Source organism: Diadema antillarum, unplaced genomic scaffold (assembly GCF_040938485.1).
Source record: "Diadema antillarum isolate AM-2024a unplaced genomic scaffold, OU_Dant_1.0 seq00000946_RagTag, whole genome shotgun sequence".
NCBI classification, from domain to species: domain Eukaryota; kingdom Metazoa; phylum Echinodermata; class Echinoidea; order Diadematoida; family Diadematidae; genus Diadema; species Diadema antillarum.
In genome coordinates, this window is record NW_027271795.1 from 166,755 (window position 1) to 191,640 (window position 24,886).

Below are 24,886 nucleotides of genomic sequence, written 5' to 3' on the forward strand. Positions count from 1 at the left end.
CTGATTGACAGGTCTCAGGACACAAAATACATTCTTTTCAGCTTCTTGGAAATTGTAGTTTTTTGGTTGTTTGTTTGTGTGTCATTGCTTTTTTTAGATTACATAGGAAGTTAAGTGATTGCATAATGCATAAAGGCCTAAGGTCAGAATAATAGTGATACTACTTTGAACATTTTATTCTGTCAATTTTCTTGTACATTGAAGAAACCATGAACCTTTACCCATTTATTTGTGATACAGCCTTGTTACATGTATCGACACTCCTCTGGATGATGTGTTATTGTCAAATTTCTTTGTTGTTCTTTTTTTTAATTACTTGCAAGGCCTGTATAGGAGGGTTGTATAGTGTTTGTGCGGATCAGCCAACTGTATGTCCTCCTTGTGCTTGTTTATATAGATGCAAATGTGCTCTCAAAGTTCAAAGCCTGCTTAAAGGACAAGTTCACCTTCATAAACATAAGGATTGAGAGAATGTAGCAATATTAGTAGAACACATCATTGAAAGTTTGAGGAAAATCAGACAATCCGTTCAAAAGTTATGAATTTTTGAAGTTTTTGTGCAGTACCCGCTGGACGAGAAGACTACTGCAGTGTGTGAATAACTTAGATGTCACATGCGTACAACAATATAAGGAAAACATAAAGAGAATTTCACAAAATTCCATTTTTTGAAAAAAGTACACATTCCCCTGACTTGTTACCGACAAATGTTATGGGTAATATTATTCCCCCTGCCTTTAGAAAGAGGCAAGTCAAGTGCTCTTTTATTATGCGAAAAAGTGAAAATATGTTGAATTTTCTTTTACATTTTCTTTATACTGTTGTACGCATATGACTTACAAGCTGTAGTAGTCTCCTCATCCAGCGGTTCCAACACAAAAATTTAAAAAATTCATAACTTCTGCATCGATTGTCCACTTTTCCTCAAACTTTCACTGATGTGTTCTACTAATATTGTTGCATTTACTCAATCCTTATGTTTATGAAGGTGAACTTGTCCTTTAAGTACAGAGAACTACACAATTCTCTATTGTTTTGTTCTTTTCATTCTTTGTGTTACAGAATTATGGATGATTTACGCATTACATCCTCAATCATATAATGTGCATTATATGTTCAGTGAAATGGTAACATGGATCCCTGCCATTACTTTGGTGACGCAGTCCTAATACTTTTTTTTGGTAAACGTATTTTGACAATATGATTTGTTGCCCTTGTGTGGAGGCCACTCAGCAGCTCTGTTTCTCGAATCTATCTAATAGTGATGTGCCGTTACTAGAAATTGATGAATGATCATTCAACTGGGATATTAATCAAGGCAAGCATAATACACGGTCTTGCTTCATCCCAAAGCCTATTGTTCAGAATCCATGTTGTCATTTCATGATTTCTTTGAATAGACTGTTACCTGCTTTATTTTGCTGCATGCATTTGTGAAAATTTGTGTGCGGTATAGTGGATATACTTTGTGTTTACATGTCTTTGTGATGCGCAGATGGCGAATGCAAGTTATGATGTCAATAGCAACGACGATGACCCAGAACCCAGATACAACTATAGCAACGAAAACAGGTGCCAAAACTTTTCTGAACATAGAGTAGAAAAAAAAAATAACCCAACATCAGTTGCATTTGAAATTTCTTGCATGATGGTAAATGTCTTGTCAAGGCAACTTACTCAATATTTTTTATATCTTGAATGGGTCATGCCAATTAGGCTAACAATTTTTTTTTTTTCAAAGAACAAGGAGGAAATATTGATTGATGTCTAGAGCAATGAATTATTGCAGAAATACTTATAATACATTCATTTTCTGACAAATCAATACATGTGTCAGCACAGCAGGTTTACTCAAACAATTCATGCTTGAAATATGCTAGAAATTGCTGATTGGGGCTTTGTGAGCAACAACAATGACAAAATCTCTGACTTGTTGAAAGAGCAGTATAATTGAACCTCAAAAAATGGAAGTGAACCAAAAACAGATACTATGCTGTATTAAAGGATGATGCATCAGAATTCTGAACTGACAAGGCTGTGAAGGTGCACTGGCCACCGGCTTATGATGGTGCACATTTCTAAACGTTTCATGACCTTTGAAGCTTTCAGGAATTCTATTTTTCATCCCTTTGCCCACCCTAGCTTACCTAATCCCACAAAAAAGGGAAGAAAGAAATAAAGAAAGAATGTAATGTGAAGTGAATAAATGACCTCTAAAATCCATGTAATTGAAAGAATTTTAGTTTCTAGAATTGATGTAATTTGTTCAGCAGTTAAAAGTGTTTGAAAAGCTTACACTCAATTACAGCTATTTTTTTTTAATGCTAACTTTTTGATTTTTTTTTTTTTTTTTTTGGGGGGGGGGGGAAGAGGGGAGTATGGAACAAAGAAGTTAACAAAAAGGAGAACAAAAACACAGTTGCCTTTACAAGGTATATACTTTCACATTGCATGCATTAACATGTTGCTGTGCCAATGTTCCATGATTGTGGGCTAATCGTTGACAACTCAAATGGATCACATTTTGAGTTCAAAGAATACAAACTTGCAAAGGTAAGTTAATATTTTTATCTTGTATGATTGCTTTTCATTCTATTCTGATATGTTGGTATATTTAGTATGCATAACATGTTGATACAGTAGTTTGCCATTCCAGTGCATTCTATCTGGTGGAATTTGGCATTGCACCTACCCACTGGCATGCTTTCATTGTTGTGATATCATTTAGTCACTGCAAGCCCTGACCTGCTAATTACTAATCTCCTCATCTCTGTTTATTTTTCAGGTATGACAATTTGTTTGATATTCCTCATTTCTTTACCTCTATTAAAAAAAAATCTAACAAACTAATCTGCAAGGTTTTTGAATGTACAAGATTATTATTATTCATTTCATGAAATGTGTGATTTTGGTGGTGTGAGGTTTCACTGAACCCCAATATGACTGTGACTTCAATCACATTTGAAAATATCAGACGGATAAGATCTGAAAAAAAAAATGAATCGCAGTATGGCTCATGATGCAATGAAAAGACTGCATACACGTATAATAGATTTACTTACTATTTGATGGGTGTTCTTTGGTTATGAGAATAGTAATATCCTCTGCTTTTGTGAGCACAGCTACAGTACAGTGTTGTTGGTAAGAGCCTGGGAAGGACTTAACTGCTGAAAGAATTTTGAAGGAAATCAAGCAAAAGCAAGATCTTAGTGAAAAGTCAAGCGAGATCAGACAGTTATGGACGTTAAAAATGCCACTTTCAGTGTTGAAAATGTCATCCGTGTCTTTCCTTCTGAGGGGGCGTCCTCACTCCGTCTTCTATTCAGGCGCTTTTGTAATGTCGTCTGATATGCTTCCATTGCTTTTGTGAGTGAAATATGACAACTTTCACATTTTTGTGAAAGAAGCATGTCACTCCATAACCTTGCTGAAGCCATTGTACGGTGTAGAGCATTGTTCATGCAGATTGAGTTGGAGGCAGCAAACATGGACAAATTATATATTTGGCCTTTTTTTTCAGAATTTAAAAGCAGATTAAAAAATACAGTACCAAACAGACAAAGCAGTAGTATCTAATAGGCTGTAAGATTCACATCTTATATGCTAAATGTTTGATCATGCAGTGATAAATTTAAAGTATAAGTTCTGTGATGTGACGAGTTAAATTGTGCTTCTAGAGTTTCACTGTAGCAGCTTTGTCTTGAAAAGTGGTAAAAGTCCACATTGATAAAAGACGCTCATTCTGAATGCTGCAAAAACATGGAATAATCCACACTGAAAGACACTGCACATTTTAAAGATTATTTCTCTAATGCCAGTTCATCTTCTTATTCATTTTCTTCTTTGTAACCCTTTTTTTTTCCATTGGATTTGAGATTAACGTATTACGCGTCTTGAATAACCAGCTCTGTTCTTGCTTCCATATTCTGTATGAGAGTTTGAATGATCACCTACAATTGTAATGGCATTTTACATCATAACATATATCTCTATCTCATTCTATCCTGTTTCTTGTATTTTTCTCCCCCCATTAATTCATTTCTGCATTACAAACATGTGGCATGCCAATTGAATAGAATGCCGGGGCCAGCTTTGATTTGAATGACCACGACGCAGATCCCACGCCTCGCTATGAGAAAAAGAACGTCAACAGGTTGGGCGCCTCGCGTTGTCAGTCTCAATCTCTTTTTTTTTGTAGAAAAAATGAGAAAAACTTGAAGAAAAAGAAGAAGAGATATTTGATCTTGTGGCATGTATTGTGTCTCGTGTCCTATTTGATGATAAAAGTGATTATGTGCTTTTCATGTTTGTACTGCATATCATATCTGTTGCAAAGTTGCTTTGATCATTGTTGCATGTCGGTGTTCTACGTCGCGCTCTCCAAAAGTGAGAAGTCATCCTTTCAATCGTTGTCTCATCTTTCCTTTTGTTGTTTTGCCGCCAAAAATCTGTGAACAGATATAAGCCGGTGAGAAGGTGATTTTTTGTTTTATTTTAACTTGTCCCTTAAAGCACATAGTATCTCCACACCATGTTGAAATTGAATTTCATAGGGTTCAATCAGGAGCACAGGGCAGTAGAAGTTTCATTGAAATAGACATAATATATTGAGAAATTTGTGGAATTCTGCAGTTCATATATTTGCAGTCTATTACTGATATTGACCCTAACCATAATTTGAATATTGGTTTGGCTAGGGTGATGATGCCACACTTAACTTACAGATCTCCCATGAGTGTGTTCACATAGATATTATACAGGTACAGATTTGATCAAAATCATATATAAGGGATATTGGTGCAATGTTTTTTTTTTTCTGTTTGATTTTATGCAAAAGAAAAGAAACAGGAAAAAAGTATTAAAGATTTGTGTGCATGTCAATTTGAAACTTGGTATCATGACCTCATCTCAAGTATGATTCAACTGTTCTTTTTTTTTTAGTAATACCGTGTGACAATAAAAAAGTTCATAATTTTTTCTTTATAGTTTAGGTCCAAGTTTGATGAAAGCTTTACCATTCTGTATGATCAATTTTATTCTATCTACGAAAACCAACTTGAATATGGGATGGAATTGCATTTTAAGCTGAATACATGCCATAGCCTACCAGAATGAGATGTTTGTCAGTGTATCATGGCAGCCAGCCATGAAGCTTGTTCTTGCAAACTTCTTATTTTTTGATTAATTAATTAATTTATTTATTTGGTGATATGCCTAAAGGGAAGTCAAACAAGATTCTTAATTTTGAAGGGAATATATAGAACTCAAAGAGAAAGAGACAACTAGAACAGAAATTTAGACCCAGAGTCTGATTAGATTTTTTTTTCAAAGCATAATCCTTTTGATTTCATGGGAATTTATGATGATGCATCAATATGATTCAAAGAAATTGAGTATGCTACAAGGGCCCTTCTCATGCCCAAGTATTAAACTAAATGAGCCATGAAACATTGTAGTATTTTATCTGTGCAAGGTCCCATAATGGAATAAAGAAAAAAGATGGTTGTGTAAACAAATGTTCTCAATGAATGATCTGACATCTAACCAGCCGTCTTTGTGCAGAGGGCAAATAGTACAGTTTTTCCCTTTTATCCTCGTTAAAAGGAAGAAGCAAGGTTGGAGCACCATTTAACTACCATTTGTTAATTGTTTGCTCTTGTGGTTGCATCCCGCGCGTTGTCTACATGAGAAAATTTATGTTTGCACAGATTCTTCTTTCATCTACAAGCATTATTTCAATATTTACATGGAAATGATACATTAATAAAAAATATTGATTGCCTGGACAATATTTTTGAGAGGAGGATTTGGCAGTGGGAATCAATTTGGCAAACATATTGTTGTAGCCTGAAAGAGAGGACGATTAGATGTGCTGCTTTTGTTCTGCAGAATATATACAGATCCGCCTCATATAGCTTCGGCCCTGCCACACCTCTTTTTAAAAACAAATTTTCTTCTTTCAAGATGGCAGTTTGCCGAGGTATTAGTTCTGGCTCATTTCTCACATTGGAGTCTGTTGCGGCATTCCACTCATACATCAAAGACCCTCTGAGACACAATCTGTATTGCTGTTTAAAATTTTCCCCCACTACGACACTGGGAAACAAGGGTTCGCTTTCGTTCAGGAAAAGAAATTAGGAAGTTACAATAAATGGGAGTGGAAATGATGTAGGTACTAAATGACTGAAAGCATTAAAAGACAGGCAGACAAACTCCATAACTTTGTCACTAGACATACCAACATCTATATATTTACATGAATGCATACTGTAAAAGTGGTTATTTTTGCGTGAGTAATTTTTCGCGCTCAGCTGGGTAAGATGAATTTCGCTTGTTTTTTTATTCTGCGAAATCAAGACACTTTTTATTGAACTGTATGACGTGTAAAATATTCAGATGTTTTTATTGCGCGAAAATTACAACACCGTGAAAATTTCCACTTTTACAGTATATATTCACAAATTTTTTGCATGTAATGATATGTATCATAAATGTTCAATAATGCCTGCTTTTTTGAGATATATAAAGAAAGTGTGAGAAATATGCTCTATACCTATTTCACGAGGTATTCTGTGATATTTGTGTCCATTTTAGCTATGGAGATTGGATTATTTGTGGCTTTGCAGCTTGTTCTGTGTTTGGACTTTTCCAATAGATATATACACTGTATGTGATTTCCATTATCCTTCACCCTTGAGCCAACCCAGAATCCCTATTGTGGATGGGTACTGTAGAGACTCCAACTCTCCTGTTTTCGATGGGAGATCTCCGGCAGAAAGCCCATTTTTGCAAAATCTCCCGTTCTCCCGCTTGAGATTTGATTTCTCCCGCCCTGGCTCTGTGTCTCCTGCTTGAAATGATTTCTTACTTAATATCATTGTATGTTGAAAAATAAGCCTTAGATAGGACGAGAGAGCATCTAGAACCCTAGAGCTTCCAGGGTCCTTAAGCGGGCCCTGGACCCCGGCCGCAAGGAACTTCGCTCTTCGCGCACATCAAATTGGAGTCTCCCGTTTGCTAGGGGTTTCAGGCGGGAGAATCTCGCGATCAGAAGGTGCTTGGGGTTGGAGTCTCTGGTACTGTTTTGTTGTTGTTTTTGTCTGTTTTTTTTTTTGCATCTTGATTTGCTGGAGATTGGTTAAGAAAAGATTTTATTTGTAAAAATGCTCATTTGCATCTCAGGCAGTTTGTGTATAATTGTATGTTTAGTCAGATTATCTCCATCTCACTACATTTTTTGTGGTATGCAACAATTTGTTTTTCCTTCACCTGTGTAAGATTTGTATGAATATGATTTTATTTTCTTGCCATTTATATTTTATGGTTTATATGCTCTTTTGTGTATGAAAGTTCATTCAAGTCAGTCACTACATAGTGCTGGCTTGATATTCACTATTGCAGTAAATATGGTTGCATGTGCAGTGCATTCTTTATAGAAGTTAACATTTTATCAGAAGTGTGATATGAGGGTAGCATGCATTTACAAAAAAAAGAAAGAAATTTAAAGTTGTTAATGTGAATGATATAAATCATAAATGTATGAACTCATAAACACATTTTAAAGGAAAGCGTACTATGTGCTTCTGACATATTCTGATAGAAATAATTCCTTATGTGAAATTCAAACTTTTACTTTCAAGAGGAAAGGCATTTTGTTCCATTGTAACGTTTAAGACAAGCAAGAAGACGTAATCCAATACTGTTAAGCAAGATATTTTTGCGGCACGAAGTTTTCGCGAATTGCCACTGGCATTTCAATGCATGTAGTGTAGACAAGAACTTTCTCATGCATTTTAATTTCATTAATCTTGCCTCTCGCGAAATTTGCAAAATTAAAATGCACGCAAACATTTGTGGTTTTACAGTAGCTGAGAGAGAAACATATTAGTTTTTTTTTTACTGTATTTTCCAGGCATAAAAACATGTCATGAATGATGGTGACTTTAAGCTCATGTGATTGGAAGTGGGCCATTTCTTGATGGCTGTAGGACGCAATGTGAGCCGATTTATTGTCGATAAGATTGGCCTAACTTTCTGAGGTATGGCATGATTTTTTTGCCAAGATTTGTCTTGTCTCTACTAATTTGCTGTTTTTTTATGGCGTTCATGTTCTGGGATCACCAGCTCTTTGCTTTGACTCTGTGCCAAGAGACAGCTAAAATGTCTTTTACATGGATTATCACAGCTCCATTCATCACCTTCAGTTGAACAGTTGCTGTCTTTCCCCCGACACTTGGGTGTTCTGCCAGTGACACATGATGAATCGGAGGTCATTACCCCTGCGTAGGTGGGGGGGGGGGGGGGGGGGGGATAAGAGGGAGGAAGGAAAAGATTTCTTACTCTGAAGAGATAATGTACCAGTCGTTGGGATTCTTATGATCATGCTGGTTGCTTCATCTTCAAACTAGAGAGGCACTTGGAGAGCATAGACCTCTGCCAAGCAGCTCATTTCCACCCATACACGCATGCTGAAAATCGCCCAATTTCCCAATGATAAAAGACACCTTTTATAGTGTCTCTGAGTCTACCTTACCAGCTTCCTGCTGCGCCTCGAGCGCTCGCTCAGTGCATAAATGCACACCTGTAATACATGCAGTTTGAACTTCCTTGTTTGTTGGCCCTATTTGACAGTGATTATCCCTAGAAAATTCAAACAAATTCCTGTATCCAGATGATGGTCTGGATCACTACCAAAATTTAATCATGTGTTCCTTGTGTCATTATCATCTTTTCCTGTAAGTTTCATCCAAATCCTTTCTCAACTTTTTGAGGTTTTTTTTTTTTTTTTCTTCTTCTTTCAAACTGACAGACAGACAAACCAACACTGGCAAAACCATAACCTCCTTGACAGAGATAACGGTTATAATTGTGCAGTGCAGGTACTTCAGCACGTCAATAGCGCTTTCATGGGGCAAAAGCCGTCTCATCACTTTTCCCTGCTGTGCTTTAATGATACACCTCTGTATGTGTTCATAATGTGCACCTGTGTTTATACTCTGACTACACATGTGAATGTTAGTCCGAACCAATAAGCCTGGCCTTCTGCGAAGTGTGAATGAGGCGACTCCCGCAGATGGCTGCATCTCGGTTCACGCCATTTTTACATCTGTGTTGTTGCACTGAAACCACGCTGAGATCTCATGTGAAGTTGATAACAATTAACTCTCTCGCAAAGTGTAACGGTGCAATCTGTCAGATTATTATTTTACCTACAACATGCAGGTGCATCTAACCCATGTCACTGACCGTGCATCGTAGGTGAACCTGATAATTTCAGCTGGTTGTCATGGTAACAATAATCACTCCTGGGGAGTGTGGGCAAGCTGGAGTTAGTGGCATCTCCGATTGTATTGTGTGTGATGTTGCATCATGCTGATGCTAAATGTCTTTAAATCCCAACTTGATTCAGAGGACAAAAGTAATAATTGTACATATGCAACTGGGTACACTTCAGCTTCAGGTTATGCTATAAGAATTAAAAGCACTTGCTCATACACATACCAACAAACACACACATTACATGTAATGCATTTGCTAGGACATTGAGATGATACATCACTGTATGCCATTCAGGACTCGAGGGCATAAACCAACTCTGCGAAATCCCCCCCCCCCATATCATGATTTCAAAAGCCATTAAGATAACTGTAAGAATATCACAATACAAAAATCTGGAAAAGCTGTTCTCATTTCTTCCACGGGAGGCAATTCAATCTTCGATTTTGCTACCAGCAGTTCACAAAACGAAAAATGCCAGTAAACAAGTGATATAATCGCTGAAAGTGAAAGGGTTGCACAAAATGAGGACTGCCTGATTCAAGGCAGCATTCCTTGTTTGCGAGACGTTCAGCCGTAGGTGGATTTGGCCAGTTTGGGTTTCCGTGCGAGGTGTGCGGGCTAATGGAATGCTGATTGCGATCGATATTTCACAGTTTTGCGGCCATCTCATGACATTTGCGCGAGCAGCTAGCAGCCACCGGAAAAAAAGAGATCAGAAAGAAATGAAGGGGAAGATGCTTAGAGCAATTTATTTCCTCGCTTCCATTTTTTGAGATGTTGTGGAGTCATTGCAGTAAAATGTTCACCAATGATAAATGCTACTCCAAGTCATAATCATTGGCAAGTAGCATTTGAAGTGTATGCCAAATGAGGGCTTGCATGGGGATAAAGTTAAGTTATCGTTTTGGAGTTCACGAGGTGGACAAAGTATATTTATTCTTATGAATAGTGAAAAACACTTGACAGTTTTTAGAAGGCTACGAACACGTCACATAATGCAGAGTAGTTGATTGTGGTTTTTAGCGTAGTACAATGATTTCTCCCATGCATATTAAACCATTAGTAATAGAATATTGTTGGTTCTCTCGAGTAATCATGCCAGGGTAATATCCTATAAAAAAAACCCCGAACATTTACACACGCAAACACAAAATTGTTATTGCACATTTGTGTTCCCTAAATGGAAATAAGGAACAATGATTCCAAATATATGAGACAGGTTCATGTCCGGGGATTGTGTTTATTGAGGTTGATTCATTTTTCAGATGTAGTACTTCTTTTTTAAAAAATTTGATATCAGAGGAAGCCAATGGCAGAATTATTGCGTTCTGCACTTTTCAATTTTCATGCTTGCATAAAAAGGGAAAACCCCTAAATTCAACAAGAGTGGATTGCATTGTGATAGACATTTCAGGAAACGCTCTCTTTACTTGGGTTCTTCAATTTTTTTTTTTTTTTTTGGCAACCTGCTTCTGTTTTCCTACCCCCTCCCCCATGGTCACATATTAAAGCTGTTAAAACATAGTTCTCAGAGGGGCTCTCAAAATTCATGTTCCACCATTTGGAATTTGCTTGCAGTATATCGGAAGGCTCTACCAAGAAACTTGTCTGGGTGACGCAGCTTTCTAGGATAATGAGTTATTTTAGAGAATCTTGAGATCCAAAGTATGAAATGATAAAGGTCAGTGTACCCGACTTCTCAGTGCTGTATATAAAGAGGGTCTGGCCAACTTAGTTTTCGGCTTATGAGTTTTGAAGCCTGTGATTGGTCAAAACTGGTCCCGTGATCTTCGTGGAGCCATGTCGTTACCAAAGTGTGCTCATACGCAGTGTGCATTGTTCACTACCCCTTATTTGGCTTGCTTTCATTATTACGTCTGAGTATAGGCGCTAACCTTCTAACGCGTAATACGCTGAGTAACGGCATGGCGTCCAATTTTAGCGGTTGTCCAGACTCTCGTTTTATACGGCACTGCGAATTCTATTCCTGAAGCGCCCTCCCCATTCAGTAGTGGGTATGTAGAATGCTGCTAGTACGTGATGATTGACTCATGCACTGGCAATGGTATTGAATCGCATGCAGCTAACCAGCTGCTGCATGCATGGGAATGGATACTGCTGTGGCCCGATATATTGCAATCAATGTAATTGAATATGTAACATCACATAGCAACCATGATCACGTATGCTCTGAGATTGAATTACTTCTGACGTATCTGTTTGGGTAATATTTTGCATTTTCGTTGTTGCCCTACTGAAATTGTTTTATCAGAGCGTTATTTCGCACATTTCTTATGCATATTTGTACATTTTGGAGCAAAAACGACAGTTCTGCAAGCTTATGAGAACTACGTTTCGCCTTTAGAGGTCCAGTTTACCATTGGGAGAAGTGATTTTAAAAATGTTCAAGATATCACATTTGATGCATATGTGTAGGTCTGTTGTGTCACAAAACATCCTACCATACAAAATTTTTGCAAGAAGGCCTAAATTATAAGGAGATATCAGTATTTTTTTCAATAAACCATAACTGTAGACGGTTAGATCTGGAAGAATTCTTATTATAACTATTGTTCACATTTTGCATATTTAACAATACTTAACATCTATTAAAAGGACTCAAATTTTTACAGTGGTTGTTTCTATCCCTAACTCACAGTTCAGAACTATTTTAAAGCACTAATGCTGGGTTTCTGTTTCATCTGCAAATGGTAAATTATGCCTTAAATGTGAACAACATCTAGTATTTGTTTCTGAATCATGTAAATATGTCTACCTATGATACACTGTAAATAGTCAATAATATGGTACATTGTGTGCTGCTATTAAAAGAAAGTTTTAAAAAAGATAGATTAATCAAGAATATGATCAAAGACAATGAGTCCGTTTTGTAAAGATGTTTGCCTTTAATGTAATTTGTAATAATTGCAGGCAGTATGATAGCAGTAACTGGGCAGAAGACAATCAACTCTGAGCATCCAAGTCGTTGCCATGGTGACCGCAATTATTGCAATCTGCCAATGATCGCAAACGTCTTTACCGCAATCATTTACGGGAAGATTTGTGTCTCATGTGAGATGCATCTTCGGCCATGCGTTCGAACTTCTTTATTTCCATACTTTTCCCCCCGAGGGGAAATGTATGTTTCTGCCAAGGTGTAATTACCGGGAGAAGATGACTCTTTGCACTTTTAAAGGGTTTGATCTATCATTGGTTGGATGTGGATACATAGAGACAATTTTGTTTCTTTCATCTTTAAAAAAAAGGAAAGTCAATAGACAGGGACATAAATTTGCATTGTTATCTCGTATAGCGATCATTGATTATTACCTCTGCCAAGGAAGGAGGTTGAGTGATCATCGGCATTGGTTTGTCTGCTTGCAAAATAACTCTAAAAGTAGTGAACGGATTTGAATGGAACTTGCAGGAAAAGTCGATAGTAACTCAATGAACAGATGATGGCATTTTGGTAGCGATCCGCGGGATTTGTATGGATTTTTGAAGGATTTTTTAATCTTTTGGCAAAGAGATTTTTGGTGGAAATGAGTTGCTGGCTTGGCGGATGTCTGCGCTCTCCGAGTACTTTTCCAGTTGATATATAGATCATATGTAAGCCTTGTAAGGAGATTGGTAAGAATATGAAAATGTATTTTTATTTTGACAATCCATGACCAACTCACTTGTGTGTGGCATTCTGATGATAATGCACATGAAGGAAAAAACAACAACAACAATACCTTTGAAGCATTTTTTTTTTTGTGGTCCTGAAAAAAGGTGAAATGAAATGGTGCATGGCAAATCTCGTAGTTCTGCACTTTAAACTATTCTTGAGGGGGGAGAAATAATTCTTCATCCTCCATTCTGAATAATGTGCTGATAAAAGTATTCTCATAAAACGGACATCAGGGACTTGGCCACAAAGAATTGTTGCTGATGAGAAACTGATAAAAAAACCTTTACCCTCGTAATGTACTTGATCACAGAACACATTTTGTCTTTGCAGTGACAATAGTACAAATTAATTCAGAGGTAATGTTAATAATGTAATCTTACCCTGTATGCAAATAGACTGCCAAGGTGTGAATGTATGACATAATGGGACACACGGAATGAATTGGTACAGTGTGGGTGTGTTCCCTTGACAACAGTCGTGGATAAACTGAATAGATGATATTTGTTATTACAAATGATCATTAGGAATGTGAACATGACTAAAACGTTTACTAGTAAAAAAGACAAAAAAAAGTGATTGAAGCGCAAGATGCTGAGGATGTTCTGTATATATATAGAAGAAATGCTGTTATGTTTGTTAGGCAGTGAGAGGATTTTGTAGGGAAGATGGAATTTTGGCAGCATATGCTCAACGGTGTCACAAGATGTAATGCTAAGCGCTGTATGCCCAATCCATATCGATGGAATTTGCCCTGCGAGATGCGGATGACTTTTGCGATGGAACATTTCACACACAGTGAGCACGTGCGTGGCCCCCCGTGGGCAGTTTGCTTCAGTGGTGATGCCACCTTTTCGTTCGGCGATGATGCATCAGGGGGAATAAGAAGTATGGAGGAGGGGAATAGGGAGGAGCCGGGGGGGGGGGGGGGGATGAAGAAAGGGTGAGGGGAGGTGAGGGGGGTATGATAGAGGGCAAATTGCGTCCCTGGACATGCAGAATACACAGTGCGATTATCCTGCTCATACCTTGCCCATGCGAAGTGATTCTTTTTGCCGTTGCAAGGAACTCACTGCTAGAACTATTATGCACTGGTATGGGATGCCACATACAGGGTAGTCTATCCAGAGGGTTTGAAATACTCTTGTAAGGGAAGTTACAAACCTCATGGTGATGTTGAGGGATTTAGAACACCCCTGAAAGGGAATTTCAAGCCTAAAGATGTTCAGAACATTCTGCTTAGTCTAGGCAACGTAGGTCATCATTTGTTAGATGTCACAGTATTGAGCCTATGAGTTAGTCAAGGTTTTCTTAGTGTAAAACACACCTTCAATATGAATATTCTGCTACCTGCAATGCAGATGGCACCTTGCACTATTGTCTTTGCCACTTGTTTGTACTGTAACCTAGATTTTGAGTTGTCTGATGCACTACCGGTACTTCCCTGAATTCCAGGTTTAACGCATTGAGAAGAATACAACATTTACTGTATAAGTTGTTATTTTCATGTACAGGTATTTTCGCGAATGAGGAGGTTACAGACATTCCAGGAGACGTTGTTTTTGTGAATTTTTATTGAGGCTATCGTATTAGAGCACTACAGACATAGCGCATGGCAACATTATCGCATGTTATGAAATTCCCAGTCCAGCAGTGATTTGCAAATTTCTTGAAACATAAATTTTCACAAAAACAACAGCTTATACAGTTTTTTAAGCAAGAATCTCGTTGCTCTGTATTTGTGCTGTTTGCCATTTTTTGTTTTTTTTCACAAGGATGTACGGGGGGGGGGGGGGGGGGGGGTGGAGTGGTGGTGAGGGACATTCCGAGAATGTTCTTTCCTTTTTTGAAAACATGACAAATGTTCCACTATGACATAATTATGTTTATCCAAACAATGACTGGTATTTTATTTTTGACTGACAGCTGGATATAACATTCAACTTTGTCGAATTCCAGGTAGCAACAGTACAGTTTGTTCAAAATGATTTTGCTCTGATCATGACATGTACATGATTACATCTACGTGTAAAATATAGCTCTTGAATTTCAGTATTGTACAGTACTTGAAAACGTATGTCAAAGCTATGGACTGTAGGTTTAGTGCTTGTACATGGGTTCAAAGTTTGTTACGATAGTGAATTAACATTTGGTGGAAACGTTTGGTCACACTCTCAGATTTTCTCTAGGCAATGAGGGTAAAGTACCTTACCTCAGGGTGTGGTGGCTGCCAGCAGACTTGAACTTGGGATCCTACATTTCAGAGTCTGTTGCCTTCAATCCACTGATCTGCAACATGTGTGCTATACCAAGTTGAATGTTCCATTTTTTTGGGGGGGGGGGGGGGGAGGGGGGAGAGGAGGGGGAGTAGTGAGGAGCAAACTCTACTCTGACAGACCCCTTTGCGCTCCTCACTGTGCCAAGTCCTGCGCTTTACCGAAGAATCTTTGTGCCTCCAGTGGATGACAGTGATTGATTGTCCATGGCTTAGCGAGTTATCTACATTGAACTGATTAATACAGATACATTTCAAATGCTGTGGCATGCTGCCTGCAGAGATGGAGGTACGGTATATTTGTGCCTACTTCATAGCTCAGTTTACGAGCTTGGTCTGCATCAAGTCTTGCACAGCCAATCAGCAGCCGGCAGGTGCTCTGTAACTTTTTTTAACAACCAGAGATCGAACAGAAAGAAATCGGTGAGGTTTGTAGCTACTCACCAAAATTGGACAGAAGAAAAAAAAAATTCATGGACTCTTTAAATTTCACTTGTTATCGGAAAACAATGATAAAGTTCACAATCATATCTGCATATGAGATGGGAGGGGGAAGGAGTGGTATTTCAATATCAGTACTGTGCTTATTCCAACATCTGATGGATACAAAGTATATGAATGTCAAGGGCAAGTTACGCAGTCTGTGAGAAATAGTGGAAGTCGATGAGGCTGAATGTAGCGAGGTCTTGTGCCTTTATGAGTTTTACAGATGCATCTTGCCAGACTGGGGTAGGACCTTTAGGGCTAGGCATTGTCTGAATTCTAGCCTACACAAAGTGCTAATTTGGAGATAGTATTTTTGGGAAGCTATAGCGTGGCCTCTGGCCTCTGCATGTTCTACACTTATGGCTGTTTCTCAAAGTTTTAGGGTGTACATTTGTACCTTCTGTGGAAACAGCAAAGATTATCAAGCCGTCTGAAAGTAGAACCGTAGTGTCCAATCACAGACAGGCTGTGTGACTGCGGTGTTTTTGGTGGACATAGAACGCGGTCTTGTGTGTTTGGTACTCGGACAGCTTTGTAGTCTTTCTTCCTGTTGGTCAGCAGCTCTCATCTTTTGTCCACTATGTGCACAGGGCTATAAAAAAGACTCAGTTGTAGATTATTAAAGGGGCAGTGTCACTTTCAAAAATTTATGAACTTAAAGGGCCACTTACTTGTATGTGATGTCATCAGTTGAAATCAATAAAACATATATAAAAAAAAGGTTTGTGTTTTTGTTTGTAAAGTTTCCCTTGAAGGTCTCATTTTGAAATTGGGAGTGTTTTTTTTTTTTGTGTGTTTTTTTTTCCAGTTGGTCAGAGGAGTTGAAAGATCTGTGATGTTGGACAAGGATTAAATATGTGAAACAGTGGATACAATGTACTTCCATCTTCTCATTGTTCGATCATAACTTTCCTTACTGTGTATTTAAAACATTCTACTCCTGGAACTGCGTGCACACACATGCAAGCACAGAAAGGATTCTGTGTTGGTATATGCAGCGCTCCAGTGTTTGAGCAGCAAGGACGACAGCGTGGAGAACAAACTGAAATGGCAATGAAAGTTGGCCGGGCTTTAATGTGTTATGATGGGTGTTCAGCGAATGGCCTTGTTCCGTTTGTTTTGGGCACACATTTCCTCGTACCAGATATTGTATAACCGTTTCCTGCCGCTGGCTAGATTATTGGATTATGATGTGTGAGAGCAATGCTATTGAATTATCAGTGGCTTATAACTTGTGGCAGATGGTAAAGTGACTACAAGTACTTTGTATGGAAAAAAAAAATGTCAATTTTTTTTTTTTTTTAATGGTAGTGGCCAATTTGTTGTCCTTGTTACCAATTATGTAGTGCTCAATATCATGAATTCTGTATTTCAGTGCCATAAAATGGAGGTAAATGAGGTCATTTTGTGTGTGTGTGTGTGTGTGTATGTGTAGACTGACAAATCTGTAGCCGCATTTACACTTACTAACATCGCGATTTTTAAAATCGCGATATTTTGGTTCCACCGTTTACACTTGCGCAAAAGCACGCGAAGTTTGAGCTTCACGAAACATCGCGATTTTTTGGTCGGTAGTGCGCATGCGTAATTTACCTGTTTTCAACACGGTAGCTGAATGGAAGCACGCACTATATGTTCATTTTCACTGCAGTGCAGTATATTTTGATCACAGCTGGCTGGTTGGAACGTTGAGCCAGGGCTTTTTATCAGTACAATGCACACATAGATTTGTGCTTCTCGAGACTGTTTACTTACGGTAAAACTATATAGCTTGCTACATTAGATCACATACGTAGTAGGTGTGTAAAACTTCATCTACAGCAGCATTCAGGAGGATCATGAAATTTCGCCGATATGACGAAAGTGGGAAGTAAGACTCGGAAGTTAGGACTGGTATTTTATCAGGCGACAGCAAGAACTTATACTTGTGACGTACTCCTGAGTCCTGTATTCCACAAACAACGTATATAATTATCGAGAGCAGTACGGGCACTCCCACAATCTGACTGAATCAACGCATTTCTGGGAGAACATTATTTTGTTAAGTTGTCATGGGGTGATGATACGTGGTTGGAGAACTTCAGGTTTGCTACCAGTAGTAGTTCTCACGTACAGTGTACTAGTTTCATCAGGGAGGGGGAGGTGAGAGACCATGAGCCGACCGAGGATCGGCCGTTTAGACCTGTGGCTGTACACAGCTGTCTATACCGTTGCTCTCTACACGTTCCAAAGAGGGATCGGGAGCGCGCGTAAACTCCCGGTGCAATCCGATACCGAGAGTCACGTGATGAAAAATCGCGATATATCTGCAGCTTGGGTTTACACTCGCTAACTTCGCCTCAAACTTCGCGATGTTTCAAAAAATCGCACTCCGGCTGGCGATTTTTCTGGCGATGTTTCGAGGGCGTTTGGGTGTAGTTGCTTAGCAACTTACACCCAAATGTCGCGATTTTAGAAAAATCACGATTTTTCCAAGCAAGTGTAAATGGGCCTACTATTAACATTTTCTGACTTTACAAATATTCGATCCAGATGGAATGTTTTGACATTTTGATGTTAATGTGGAAGAGAACTTGTACACATATGATCAGTGATTTGCAGTGCACAATGCTTCACTTACTTCTCACATTTTCCAAGATGGAATGAGCAAATTTAATGGTGTTGATCACCACTCTCTTTGCATGTGTATTTGTATTGTACCTTGCTTTAATGCCAATTGTCAAACACACATCATTCTGCAAATTTTGTTGATTTTTTTTTTCTCTCCCCCCAGCCATGCATTGGATTTGTTTGTTTCTTGGCTCATATATAAATTGTGTGCTACAGACACTGTAAGCTTTCGCAGGAGGACAACAACATTTATTTGCGTGTATTTGGTATGATTTAATTTGGGATTAAAAATCGTTGGCTGAGGGTAATTAAGTTGTCATTATCAATCACTCAGATATGATGTAGCATCAATCAGCGGGATATATGTATGCATTTTTTGTGATCCTTGATAATCCTGTAGCTAGTCTAATCTGGCAGACACACTACAAATCCTGTATGCACCCACATACAACCTGTAAGCCTGTTCCAAAGTAATTTGTTATTTCCTTGCAAGTAGCATGGGTGGCTTAAAGAGTGGCTTACAAGTAGCATAAGTTTCATCTATTCTGCAATCTTTATTTAATTTATTTTTTTGTCTTGCTTGATTTATTTCTTAGGTTGCTTCTATTGATTGTTGTGATGTAACAATATGCTTTTTGTTTTTGTTTGGATTTTATGGGGGATTCTTTTTAGTGATTTTATTTGTTTTATTACCCAAATTAGAGAGAGAAATAGATTGATGGTTAGTGAAAGGAAATTTTTTTATTGAAAGGATGTAGGTACCATGTAGAGCTCCAGTTATACTATTAACAACCTGTTGCCCCACAGTGTTTTTCTTGTATTTGTTGTTGGTGTTGTTGTTGTTATTGTTGGTTTTTTTTGTTGCTTTTTTTACGGGTGATTGATTTTTCCAAGAATGTTTCCTCTCAACTGCACTTTCTTCACCTCAAAGTATATTTATCTGACAAAGATGCCTTGATTTCTTTCTCAACTTTCAATCACTGCGTGTAACTTCTGATGTGGGAAAATGAGCAATTACAATAGGATTATTTTTTTCTTTTTTTAAATCATGAAATCCCACTTAAAGAGAGTATAAGGTAAATAATATAAAGTAAATACCAAAAAGTATATGAAACTTGCTCTGTGTGAAAGATTGATGGCCGAGAAGTTTTTGCTTTTATGGTACTCTTCATTGTGGAATTCTTGTTAGTAAACCTTTTGAAGGGGTTTGAATTGTGCTTGCCTGTAAATCCGGCTGGAGTCTGTGGAAATGTCACCCTATGCTGTTCTCCAAGCGGTGCGGTGCATTGATTTAATATGAAATGAACAGTTTTAGTGGTTGATATTGATTTCCAGTGTGTGCCGTGATGGCCATGAGTGAATGAGCGATCATAATTGAAGCAAAGTAAAAATGTCACCCTCACTCAGACGTCTGCGGCATCCCATGCCTCCGATCATGGTGCATTTCCGCATTCTGCGACGATCAAAGATTAGGAACTGAGGCCTGCTTGAATTGAGAATGATAGCAGTGCTTATGTGAAACGCAGTGTACGGGTGATACACAAGGTGAATGACATAGTCACTTCATATATTTATGAATATTCCATGAGATAAAAAGGGGAGGAGGGCAGTAGATATGATGTAACGAGGCATTTTTGCTTGTATTCATTTTCTTTTTATAGTGAGCTAATTTTGTTAACTGTTCCACTCCAATCTGAAAAGTTTAATTGGCAGAATGCACGTGTATTTGGCAGTAAACTTTTGCAGACAAACTTTGTTACAGATGGTGTGTATTTATCTAATGCCTACATACTTTATTGTCCATATCTATTTCCCTGTTTTATATGGCTTGTCAGAGTACATGTGTGTTGAATCAATGAGAGTGCTCAGTTTTTATCATATTATGCATCTGTATCTAGCAATCTTTCTTTCTACATGTAGAATGCAAAACATAACATAATATAGTTCTGGGCACTTACAGTGATGAAATGAAATGAATTGCTTGAAGTTTTGGCAAGAGTGTGATTCAAGCATGTAGTGGAGTAGAATAAACCATGGAGCTAATACTATTCTAGCTCCATGAATAAACAGACAGGGCTTGAAAAAGAGGGGAGGGGAAGGGGTCCAAATGCTGCACGGAAGTCATCAATGACTTTACCCTATGGCTATTGTAGCTGGCATTACTAAGGTCCATGCTTGTACGCCTGCTGGGCGGTTTTCAAAGAAACGGCGGCAATATCCAGAAACAGGAGGAACAAATCCTTGGTGCGGTTCTTGGCAAAGGTATATAGTTTGATTTGTGTGTGTTTGTGTGTGTGCCTGTCTGTCTGTTCGTCCGTGGAAAAACAGATGGAATTAGGCAGAGTAGGGGCTGTTGTCATTCCCTCATTGCATCTAGAACTGTACCGTCCATTTAACTAAAAGCTTACCTTTGAAATTTCCAAGACAACCAGAGGTGAGTGGAATGATATTTAAGATGCAAATTCCCTGCCATGAATGCCGCGTCTAGGCCATGGATGTGCAAAGATGGAGAAAGTGCGTCTCAAGGCAATATATCATATGTCTAACTGGGCTCAGGAGAATTTCCAGAGCCTCCATCCACCATAAGGAAAGTCCCTGTTCTTCCATTTGTATTCAGACTTGGTTATGCATCACTGTGAGCATATAGAAACCGATTGTAGTGGGTACTTAGAAATGTTCAATTATGATAAAGAAGATATGTAGGAACCTATATGCAGCTTTATACCATGTTACAATGCACCACTTGAGCACTAAAAACTCATCATGGTGGCCACTGTCAGAGTGTTAAATGATAAACTATGTGAAACAAATTAATTAGCTTTCCTAATTGATATCAGAAAGCCTGTTTAAGACGACATGTGATTGCAGTTAGTATGACTTCTACGACCAATTCAAGAGGTTGTAGTTTTCACCTTGTCTCTGTCATGTCTGCAGTAGGTGTGCTCTTGAGAGAAGCCTTGATCTTAGTTGTATTCTATTGTTGCTTTTATTACAGGGCAGATATATTTATGGGAAGACATATCAGCTAGGCATATAAAGATAACACATTGCTATAGGTAATGGAAGATCACCAGCTGTTTTTTTTTTCTTAATCAAGCAAAACAGTGCCACTACAAATGTACTCATCATTAGCAGTAGTATGATGTTAGTTTGTTGCAATATCAAAGCCAAAAAATAGTTTTGCAAAGATACTATATGACGTATGATTGACCTATAATTCCCATTCTCCCCTTTGCACTGTATATATCTATATAATATAGGGCCTATATTATAGATATTGACTAAAGATGTTTTGTCTCATAAGCCCATTGGGATAGGATACGATTACCGGTATATTAGGGCCGAATGGTGTCTGGAATGTGCATAATGTCTGGAGAACAGATTGGCTGTCAGTTGGTTTCCTGAGGATACCGTAATGCTAATCAATTTACAATTCCTTGAGAATATATTAGCCTGTTTACACACGCACACACACACCCAAAATAATGGTGTTTTAAAATTGATTTTTGCAATGTGATGCAGAAACCATTCATTTTTGTGTGTTGACACAAGAAAATCACTATCACATTTCTCATTATAATTTGAAAATTGTTCCATCTTGATTTTTTTTCAAAACCCCTGCGATGATTTGCCCAGTGCTGTTTGAGTGAATGGCACACAAGTTACAAAATTGATTTATTAATCCCACGATCCCCCTTGCTGCTCTAAGTCAGGGATGAGGTTCCCAGGGTCCAGCGCTTCAGTTGTCGGTAAGGCATGTGCAGGTCAGTGATGTAAAGTGCTTAGCTTGCTGCTGAGCAAGTTGGTTTTTTTTTTCTATTTCAAATTCATGATGCAATAATTCTTGTTTGTTTGTGCGTGTGTTTTGTTTTGTCATGTGTGAATTGGTGTTGAATAAATTAAATTTTGCATCGCCCGATCCAAAAACCAATAATGCTTATCTGAATGGGCCTATTGTATTCTAGTTTAGGAGGGATGGGGTTGGGGATTGGGAAGGGACATACAACATGCATGTGTAGCTTGTGACTTTCAATATGTATGTTTTGTTTAACTGAGTACATTCATGTTGTAATCAGGGGGATAAAATGATAGTGAAAACAAAAAAGTTACCGCCATGTAATGTATAATCTCAAAATGCTGCTGCCTATTTTCCCTTTGTAGGTAACTGTTTGTAACTTTGTAACTTTCTGTGTTTGATCAAGTTCATGTGAGTGCAGGGGCGGATCTAGCTTTTTATAAAGGGGGGGGGTTGGGGGCGGTATGCGAGGGAGCGTAGCAACCGAGCCCGAGCAAGCGGAGCGAGCGAGGGGGGGAGTGTGTGGGAGGGGGGAGTCCCCCCTCCCACAGTAGGGAGAATTTTTGAAAATCTGTGTGTGAAAATGGCATTTTCTTGCATCTAAAACACCACTATTTTTGGTAAATGGTCCCCGGAATTTTATTTATTTATTTATTATTTTTTTTGGGGGGGGGGGGGGTTGCGACCCCCCACCCCACCCCCCCACCCCCCCCCCCCCCCCCCCCCCAGATCCGCTTCTGGAGTGTGTAAAGTCACAACATATGGGTGAAGAGTTGACAGTTCCTAAGTGAACACTTTACATTTAATTACGTGATGGGCCAGTCAGTTTTTACTTCCTTGTTCACTTCTTTCTCCTTCGACCAAATTTCAGTGAAGTCTGCACAGTTCCCGTATCCTTCCCACTTCCGATCGTCAAATTACAATTCAATCCTCTGTATTCCGTGTGTGGCAGATATACATGTACATCCGTTGCTATAAATATTGAATGGTGCGCAGGATGGCAGAATGATATTTGAGTGTTTACCCCTGTAGGTGATATGAACACCAGTATAGGAGACTCTGTTGAAGAGGATATGATGTATTGATGACTTTCCAAGTTTACAAAAGTTTGTTTCCTTTTGAAACTAGTCACATTTGCTGTATTACCAGATTCAGATCATGTGTGATGCCATTTTTAAATGGCAATATCTCTTGCCCTAATCCTGCAAAAAAACAAAATTAGAATTCCGACTCCAGCCCTTGTCCCAACCTGCAATAATCATAAACCCTAATCCTGGATGGTAATCTTAAACTTCAACCTCAAATCCTTTTTTCTATTTGTTTTAGGTTATTGTTGGTGGTGTTTGTTAGTTGCTGGGGTTTTTTATTTGGAAAGGGAAGTATTAGTCTAATGAGGACACATAGCTAATTGGATCAGATGAAATGGCAATTTGCCATTTTGAGATTGTGAATGATGTTTGCTTTAATTCCTGCTGTCCCAACAAAATGTCGCCTGAACAATGCATGTATTTGAAACATATTTGGCTCAGTTATGGACAAATGTTTCCTGCCACGTCAGCTTTTCGACCCACAGACAAAATATTCCTCACATTTAAGAGAAAAAAAAACATTGTCCCTTAATTCTAGTTTCTAGAACTTCAGAACCTCATGATGTTTTGTTGAGAGTGAGACCATACAACAGAGCTCCGTTGTTTTCTCAGATGTGAGAAAGAAAACATAATTCACTGGGGTCCCCCCTCCCGTGATTAAGAATAAAAATATTATTGAAGAATACATCATATGTATGAAAGGTTTGATGTAGAGCAAGCATAAAGACACAAAACATTTGGCAATCTTATGTTGACACAAATGTCACTAGTAATTGTCAGTCCAACGTAACCATGAGTTGTGTGTTGAGCACATGCATGGCAAATTTGTTACAACTTCGCATCAATGTATCATTGGCCAAGTATAACCCCTAAAAGTAATGCATGATTTTGCCAACAAATTATCATTCAGAAACATGGGCATTCATTTCTCTAAACAACAAACTTGGGCATTATATGAAAGAAGCATGTTATCCACTTTTTGGCAATTTCTTCACTTAGAAAATATAAAAAATCTGGACTATGACATTAATAAATGAAGCATTGTATCCACTTTTCCAGGCATTCATAGCTGTCAAGTAGGAAATAATTCTAACGATGCATTACAGATATTCTTCCCCTGAGTGTACATTGCAGTGTTTGCAAAGTCAGCGGGGGCTATTTGAAAGCCAGTCGAAAAGCAAATGTTGAACATTAAGTTCACACATGATAGAACCCAAATCTTGGAGGAGGTATCATGAAAAAGGAGATGATTTATCTCAGTGCCTCAAGTCCGTGACCCTTTCACTCTGTTTGATTAAAGGGAGTGTTTAATAATGTTTGAAATCCAGTCTGAAAAGTACATGTTTGCATGGCGTGGTCCCGCTCCCACCATATTGTTGTAAGAATTATAAGCTACAAATATTTTATACTTGAAATAAATTGTTAGATGCTGTAAACAAGGGAAAATCTCTAGCCCCATTCCCAAGTAAGAATGATTGCGGTTTTGGGGATGGTGAAGCAAATATCAGTCTTATCTGACTCTATTTACAGCTACACACATCGCATAAGCAAAAAAACAAAAACAACAAACAACAAGCAAAACAAAACAACAACAAACAAGCAAGCAAAAACACACAAAAAACACTGTTCAGTTCTGAAATTAACAAGTTGGGGGTGGGGAGTTCAGTTCAAACTCTGCTCAG

The 24,886-nt window shown here is 38.3% G+C and overlaps 1 protein-coding gene across 1 annotated transcript in view; it reads left to right on the forward strand.

Moving 5' to 3' along the window:
- Positions 1-24,886, forward strand: part of LOC139741703 (furin-like) — a 63,004-nt gene that overhangs the window by 17,378 nt on the left and 20,740 nt on the right. The window contains exon 5 of the mRNA XM_071652285.1: positions 1,496-1,572. Within this exon, the coding sequence (XP_071508386.1) occupies positions 1,496-1,572 (77 nt within the window). The remainder of the gene's footprint in view (positions 1-1,495; positions 1,573-24,886) is intronic.